The sequence below is a fragment of the Leptonychotes weddellii genome, chromosome 10 (assembly GCF_054177405.1).
Source record: "Leptonychotes weddellii isolate Sample4059 chromosome 10, ASM5417740v2, whole genome shotgun sequence".
Taxonomy (NCBI): Eukaryota; Metazoa; Chordata; class Mammalia; order Carnivora; family Phocidae; genus Leptonychotes; species Leptonychotes weddellii.
In genome coordinates this window covers 8,967,587-8,975,332 of record NC_138378.1, presented here as the reverse complement: position 1 = coordinate 8,975,332, position 7,746 = coordinate 8,967,587, and the positions used below count along the sequence as shown (strand labels likewise).

At 50.7% G+C, this 7,746-nt stretch overlaps 1 protein-coding gene across 1 annotated transcript; it reads right to left on the bottom strand.

Moving 5' to 3' along the window:
• Positions 1-55: 55 nt before the first annotated feature.
• LOC145723779 (zinc finger protein 64-like) lies at positions 56-7,010 on the bottom strand. Its single transcript, XM_081832574.1, has 3 exons — positions 6,895-7,010; positions 866-1,015; positions 56-624 (listed from the first exon to the last, which is right to left on the bottom strand). Exons 1-3 carry the CDS (start codon positions 6,998-7,000, stop codon positions 530-532), a joined length of 351 nt encoding a protein of 116 aa, XP_081688700.1. The 5' UTR covers positions 7,001-7,010; the 3' UTR covers positions 56-529.
• Positions 7,011-7,746: the final 736 nt, after the last annotated feature.

The following is a 7,746-nucleotide window of genomic DNA, read 5'->3' as shown; positions in this document are numbered from 1 at the left end:
GCGAGAGAGAGCAAGAATGCTCAAATGGGGGTAGGGGGCTAAGGGAGAGGGAGAAGCAGACTCCCCATTGGGCAGGGAGCCCAACCCGGAGCTTGATCCCAGGACTCTGGAATCATGACCTGAGTCAAGGCAGACGCTTAACCGACGGAGCCACCCAGACGGCCACAACCTTATCTGAGGTTTACTAGGGCCACAAGGCCTCTTTGTAGCCCGTCCTCACCAACCTCTCCAACTAGCTCACCTCTTCCAAGCCTTTGCACCTGCTGTTCCCTCTGCTGGAATGTTCCTGGTCTTGTCTAATTACTTATCCACCTTTTATAGTTTAAGGCAAGAATCTTCTTCAGAAAGCCTTTCAGAAATAGCCTCGATCCCATCTACGACCGATTCTCCCAGGACAGCCCCCACCCCCCATGACTTTTTAGGTCCCAGCCCACCCCACCAGACCATTTCATGAGGCAGAGACCGTTTCTGTCCTGCCCACCACTACGTGTCAGCACTTAAATTCTCATCCATTTCCTTCTTTTCAACATTAAAGTTTCGCACAAACAAACGGACACCTACCCGTGTGGATTCTCAGATGGCGGTCCAAATCTTTCATGCCATGAACAGTTTTGAAGTGGCAACCTAGAAGAAAAAAAATCCAGCTTTTCTTAAAATAGCGCCTCAAAAAGGAAGCTCCTATAAACCTGAAGTTCTGGGAAGCCCAGCCGAGCTCGGACGCCACAGGATGCTTAGAACACACGGAATGTGCCTGCGCGGTGACTGCGCGGAGCGGGGCCAGGACTCAGCAGGTGAAACAGGCAGAGCTTGCCCGCCAGCGCCCGGTACAGAGACGGGGCTCTGCGCGTTCAAGTTCATGTTTCACCTGGATAGCAACAGTTGAAGGTCCTTTCTCCAAGCGTCACCGTTTGTTCCTTGGACGCTGAGGGAAGCGCCAAGGCAGGGGCTTTCTGGGCATCACTGCTGTCCGTGGAGGGACACGTTGGTTTGGGAACATTATCTTCTAATTCTGAAGCTGAAATGGAGACAAAAAGAAGTGTTAATTTCTCGAAAACCACCACCATGGTAAGTCTTACAATATAAGCAGGATTGTTTTACCTCCCTTCATCACCTCTCCCAAAACAAACAAAAAAACAAGAAACAAAACAAAAACATTAAAAATGGAAAGCCACGTACACTTTGGCCTTACAGAAGTGCTTTCTTGAACTACCAACTTCCAGAAAATACAGGGGACAAGGGACGTGGAAACAGGACAGACTCAACTGGCAAGACCCAGGCTGCAAAACTTTGTAACGGGGGCTTCTCAAATGACCTACTGAAAACTTAGTTTGTAAAAGATTTTCCGATCCATCACAGGCTGCTATTTTTATAATATAATGCAAATTACAAATGAAATACAAAAAAAAAAAAGACCCAACATTAGAGATGAAAGAAGGCTGGTCCAGCAATGTCAAGCTATTTTTCAAAGCTTACTCGATTTCTGAATTTGTTTTGTCTCCATTCAGTAGGACACAGACCGTATTTCAAGCACCAATGGTCTCCTGGACAAAATGCCACTGTTTCAGCAAATCACTTAAAGATGAAGGGGAAAAAACCAAACTCAAAGATACGACTTGCGGTATCAGGAGGTTACTTGGATCCCGATTTAAACATATCGTAAGCCATTTAAGACCATGACAAGCATGAACGCTAAAGTGTTTTTTTTTTTTTGGGGGGGGGTGTGAAGATGAAATTAAGAGTTTTTAAAGCGCATTCTCATAATTTAGGGATGGATATTTACAAGTTGTATAGATATCGGATGCTCCGAAATACTTCAGGGCAGGGGAATAGCTGGACAGAAGAAACAAGCCTGGCCCTGTGTCATTAATTGTCGAAGCCCAGCTCCAGGTACATGGGAGTTCGTGGCATCATGTTCTGTTATTAGGGTAGAACCATGCGAAACTGATGTTTTTGTGGGCCAAAATGGTCAGATAGTTTCATGTGGTCCAATCTAATGTGGAGGTTTAAACATTTCTGTAACAAAACCCAAGCGTTCCCAAAAGATTATAAAGTGATTTCTCTCCAAACAGATTTAAATCCAAGGAATAAAGAGGTGCTATCAATGCCTGAAGTCTTAAAAAGATACTGATAAATTATGGGCCAAAGGCTGGGACTGTTTTCGCTCCAGGTAGAGGGTGGATTCCGTTTTCAGTGAGAGGTTTGCCAGGGTAAACCTCTTACCGTGAGAAGCGAATGAACACATTGGTGTGGGCTTTAGCTCTTAGGCACAGGGCTTGCTTAGCTACTTGCTAACTGACACTTAACCTTTCTGAGCCTCCGTTTACTCCTTTGAAAAAGGATCATGGACCTGCCGCAGAGCTGCAGGGTTAAGAGAACAATGTAAATTCTCAGTACATCACCCAGCCTGTGCTTGTAAACACAATTCAGGAATAAAGGATCGCAGAGGTCCCATCTGAATAGTGGTGGTGCTCAAAGCCCCTTAACAGGGTCTGAACAAGTGACCGAATCTTGTGGCTCTCCACTAAGGGTAATTTTGCCCCCAGGGGTTATCTGGGAATGCTTGGGGATTTTTATTTTATTTATTTGACAGAGAGAGACACAGCGAGAGAGGGAACACAAGCAGGGGGAGTGGGAAAGGGAGAAGCAGGCTCCCCGCCGAGCAGGGAGCCCGATGCAGGGCTCAATCCCAGGACCCTGGGATCATGATCCAAGCTGAAGGCGGACGTTTAATGACTAAGCCACCGAGGCGCCCCTCTGGATAGTTTTTAAAGCCTCATTCTTTTTAAGGTACTTTTTTTTTTTTTTTTTTTGAGAGAGAGGGGACGAGAGGGTGAGCAGTGAGAAGGGCAGAGGGAGAGAATCTTAAGCAGACTCAGGGCTGAGCACGGAGCCCGAGGTGATCCTCGATCTCACAATCCTGAGATCATGACCTGAGCCGAAATCAAGAGTCGGACGGACGCTCAACCGACTGAGCCACCCAGGCATTTTTTTTTTTTTTTTTTTTAAGATTTTTATTTATTTGACAGAGAGAGACACAGCGAGAGAGGGAACACAAGCAGGGGGAGTGGGAGAGGGAGAAGCAGGCTTCCCGCCGAGGAGGGAGCCCGATGCGGGGCTCGATCCCAGGACCCCGGGATCACGACCTGAGCCGAAGGCAGACGCTTAACGACTGAGCCACCCAGGCGCCCCTTTGGGGATATTTTTGATGGTCATATGTGCACACACAGGGGACTGTGGCATCTAGCGGGTAGAGGCCAGGGATGTTGCTAAACATCCTACAACGTACAGGAGAGCCCCCACACCTGTATCTGAGTCACATGAATTGTGGGTTTTAAATGTAGCTTCCCAGGGCTCACCCCAGATAACCTGGGGTGAGGGTGGTTACGGGTAAATCCCAGGAACTTGCACTTTTGAAGCCCTGCCCAGCAATTCCATCATATACTCCAAGCCCTTGCTACTTGAAGGGTGATCCCCAGAGCTCTAACATCAGCATAACATGGAAGCTTGTTAGAAATGCAGAACCTCAGGTCCCAGCCGACAGAATCAATCTGCACTTTAACAAGATCCCCAGGTGATTCCTGTGCACATTAAAAATAGGAGTAGCCCACCACTAAGACACTGCTTCTCAAACAGGTGCATTAGCATTACCTGGAGGGCTTGTTAAGGCTCAGGTGGCTTGGGCTCCACCTTTAGAAATTGATTCAGTGGATCTGGGGTAGAGCTGGTCATTTTTCATTTCTAAGAAGTTCCAGATGATGATGATCTGGCAACCACACTTTTGAAACCTTCTCTGTGAGAAGGGAAACTGGTTCAGAGATGCTGAAGGTTGCAGGGCTAGAAGTGTTCAGCTGATCAGAACCCCCACTGGCCAGATCTGAATGAAGCCCATCATTATGCTCCTCAGAGGAAAACCCAAAACCCTGCACTACTTAGCAATTTGTATTAAAGAAAACCATCAAACTCTTAAGGATTTTTAATCCCAGAGAAACCAAGAAAGATTGAAAAGTGAAATCTAAGTGAGAGGTTGTAAGGCACAGTGGTTTGGGGAGCTGACTGGAAAGCCAGGGCTAAGTTTCAAATTTCAGTTCTATCATTTATTAGCTGTGTGACCCCGGAGAAGTTACTCAACTTCCCTGTTCCTCAATTTCTACATCTAAAATGGGGATCATGGCTCTTCTCTCCTAGGTTTAGGTGAAGATTAAATCCTTTAGTATACGTAAGAGGACCTGGTACATAACACTATATAAACATTGATTTTGTTCATTGATGGGTACACGTGACCACCAGATTCTGCAAGGGAGGGAAATGCATTGTGCCATGAAAACTTGGAAACAGGCAGAAGAAATTGCTGTGTTAAAGCCAAAAAAAAAAAAAGGCTATCTAGGGGCACCTGGGTGGCTCAGTTGGTTAAGCATCTGCCTTCAGCTCAGGTCATGATCTCCCTGCTCAGGGAGGAATCTGCTTCTTCCTCTCCCTCTGCCCGCCCCCCGCTCTCAAAGTCTTAAAACAGAACTATCTAATACTAGAAAGGGTCACCCAGGTAGAATGTGGAGTGGCATGAAGGGCCTCCCAAGGAGACTTCCTTACTTTTAAACATCCAGGAAACCAAGCCAGTCTGGAAGCCCACTCTCTCCTGAAAATGGTACAGCTGGGACAGAGACCCTTCTAGTCTGAAAGTGGGGGTGAGCCACATGATAGAACCCAATTTAGTACAGTGGGCATTTTAACCCTATGAAAAACCACTGTTCCTTTTATAAGGTTACCCTCAGGTGTTTTTTTTTTTTTTTAAACTGGTCATGACTGAAGTCTACCAATTGACCGGCTCCATTTTATTTCTTCCAAAACCTATTTGAGTTGCAAAGCCATTTGCAAATTAATAGTGGCCCACCCCTGCTAACTGTGGGATGGGGGAAGCCTAAACGAACCTCAAAAAGAAGGTGGGCCTTTGTTCAGCTGGACAGACCCAAAATGCAGGAGGAAACACAACATCAGTTGGAAGGTTGCTTTTTCTCTACAGAGTGGCGGGCACTTAATTCTGATTGTACCCTGCTCCCACAGGGGGCACTCCGAGTACCTCACAATGCAGAACACCCTAAGTCTTCTAAACAGAGGGCGTCTCCAAAGGAGGCATCTTCACAGCAGCTATGCAAGAACAAAAGGAGCCCAGGGCCCTCACGCAACAGCCAGGGGTCATTCAGGTTACTGTCTTTTATAGTTGCTTTCCCCCAAGATTCAACACCCCCAATAACACTCTCCAGCTCCTCCTTTATGGAGGATCAGCAGGGGCCCTGCGGTTCCCCCCCCCCCCGGGAGACCCTCCCGTTGCAACCTGTGTCCATTATAGTCTTTGGGCACAAAGGTAGTTATGGTCTTTCGGTTAAAAGGTAGTTCCATCCAGCCCAATTTTAGTTTTAGGTACTATTGTTTCCAAAGTAGCTTCGTTACACTTCTCCCCTCCACTACCCTCCTTGGGCGGGTGGTCATCAAAGCCCAGCAGACCGACCTGGCACTGCTGGAAGTCTGAGGCTTATTCGCAGAGACCCCCGAGATCCCCCAGCTCCCTTTCTGGGCCGAAGGAACGCAGGGGAGAGGGAGAAAAAAAGTTCACTGGGAACTAGGAGGTTATCAGTTAACTGCGGCGGTGGAGTGGGAGGGGGGTGGAGAGGAGATCGAGCGGGAATTTAGGTTATCTTAATCTGAGGGCAAGAATCAGAAGGGAAGCGCCTTAGAGATGCAGATTCCCCAACCCCACCTCGCCCCAGAGATTCCAATGGGGGCGGTGCCTAAGGGTGGACTGAGGAATTTAGCGAGTTAGCAAAGCTGCCCACCTGCAGGCTCGTCAGAAACGGAGGCTCCACTGACCACAGGGTGAGAAATACTGCCCTGAGGACTTAGGGTAGTCCGGAGCCTCTGCGCGTCACCCGGACCCCCTCCACCAGCCACTTGGCGGCCAAGTCAGCCCGCAAAGTCCGACCGTGGCAGTGGTTTGCTCGACACACCCTTCCCTCCAAAGCCTCATTTAAAGTAAAAGGGTCCTAAAGTAAAAGGCAAAGTCCTTACTGGAGTCCCTAGGGCACCTATCATCTGTCCGACCTCATGTGCGCCCCCCCCGCCCCCCAATGCTGCAGCCTTGCTGACGTCCCCGGCCTCTGCACTTGCTGTTCCTTCTGCTTGGAATGCTCTCCCCCCAGGCATCTCCAAGCCTCTCACAACCTTCGGGTTTTTACTCGATGATACCCACCTCCGCGAGGCCCTCCCTGGACAACGCATTTGAAATGCCCCCTCCCCCTCCCCCTCCCATCTCTCCTTTCCCAGCTTCATGAGGTCTGCTTCCGCCGCTCACCCCTAACGCACCTTACACCTCCCCATTCTGTCTCGAGGGCCGTCTTTCTCGACCCCACTCAGCCATAAACTGGAGAAGGACTAGAATCCTGTCCGCTTGTTCATCGCCGTTGCCCTCGCCATCACCTAGCTCCAGAGCCAGGCGAAAACTCAGACATCCCCCCTAGTCCCAGACGCGGGTCTCTCAGAACGCCCACCCTCCAGGCGCGCCACCCCAGGCCAGCACCAAGGAGGTCGGGGACCCGGGTGCCGGCGCGCCCCGAAGAGGGCCCTCCGAAGGGGTCTCGGAGCATCTTCCCAGCGTGTTTGGGAGAGGAACCGCGATTTACTAGCGCCTGGGGCAGCCGCATAGTTTACCCGCAGAGAGGAAATTTACAAGGAGGTGTAACTTACAAAGGCGTAGGGCCGGGGCGCCGAGGTCCCAGCCCCAGCCCTCGCGTTGGAGGCTTCACCCCACCCTTCCACGCCCGGAGCCCCGCATCCGCGCGGGTCCCGGGACAGTCCGAGAAACTGTCGGCAGCCCCCAGACGGGGCGTCCGCAGCGCTACTCACCCGGACCCCCCGCCGTCCCCGGGCCAGCCTCGGCGAACTCGCGGCGCGCGGGCGGCGGCTCCTTGGAGTTGAGGTGCTGAGGCTTGGCCTGCTTGCGCCGCGACATGGCGAGAGGAGCGCGGCCCCCGGCGAGTCGCGGCGAGTGGCCTGCCTCCCACAACCGCTTCCCGGAGTTCGGAAATTACCCCCCCGCTTCCCCGGCTGGAGCGCGCATGTCCTGGCAATCCTGCTCCTCAACCGAGCAGGACGATTTATCAAGAACCCTGACAGCTGATTGGCCCGGAGCCAAGACCTCGGGGGTCGGGGGAAAGCGTAGTCCGCGCCCCTGCAGCCCACACCACCTGAGAGCTCGTTAGAAATGCAGACTCTCGGGCTCCACCCCAGACCCGCTGAATCAGAATCTGCATTTTAACAAGCTCCCCAGGTGATTCGCATGCACATTCAAGTTTGAGAAACCGTGTCTGCATTTTAACGAGATCCCCAGGTGATTCGTTTGCCCATTAAAATTTCAGAAGCACAGCTCTCCTCCAACTTTCATGTGCGCTCGAATCACTGGGGATCTCGTTAAAATGCAGATTCTGACTCAGTGGGTCTGGGGTGGGGCCTGAGCTTCGGTATTTCTAACGAGCTCCCAGGTGATGCCGCTGCGGCCGCACAGGCTGTGTTTTTAGATTCTGACTCAATTAGTCTGGGCGGAAACCTCGGCATTGGTTTTTTTTTTTTTAAGCTCCCCAGGTTATTCTGATGTGCAGCCAAGGTTGAGAAGAACGACCTCCAGCATCTTCGCATTTAAAATTTAAATGAGCCCAGAGAGTCTCCGACTGCAGATGAACCGCTCTACTGAGGAGCCCA

Coding starts and splice junctions, on each gene's coding strand:
- LOC145723779 (XM_081832574.1), bottom strand. CDS start 7,000: ATGTCGCGGCGCAAGCAGGCCAAGCCTCAGCACCTCAACTCCAAGGAG. Junction 1,016..6,894: donor GGGGACGGCGGGGGGTCCGG/GTGAGTAGCGCT, acceptor TCTCCATTTCAG/CTTCAGAATTAGAAGATAAT. Junction 625..865: donor CTTCAACTGTTGCTATCCAG/GTGAAACATGAA, acceptor TTTTTCTTCTAG/GTTGCCACTTCAAAACTGTT.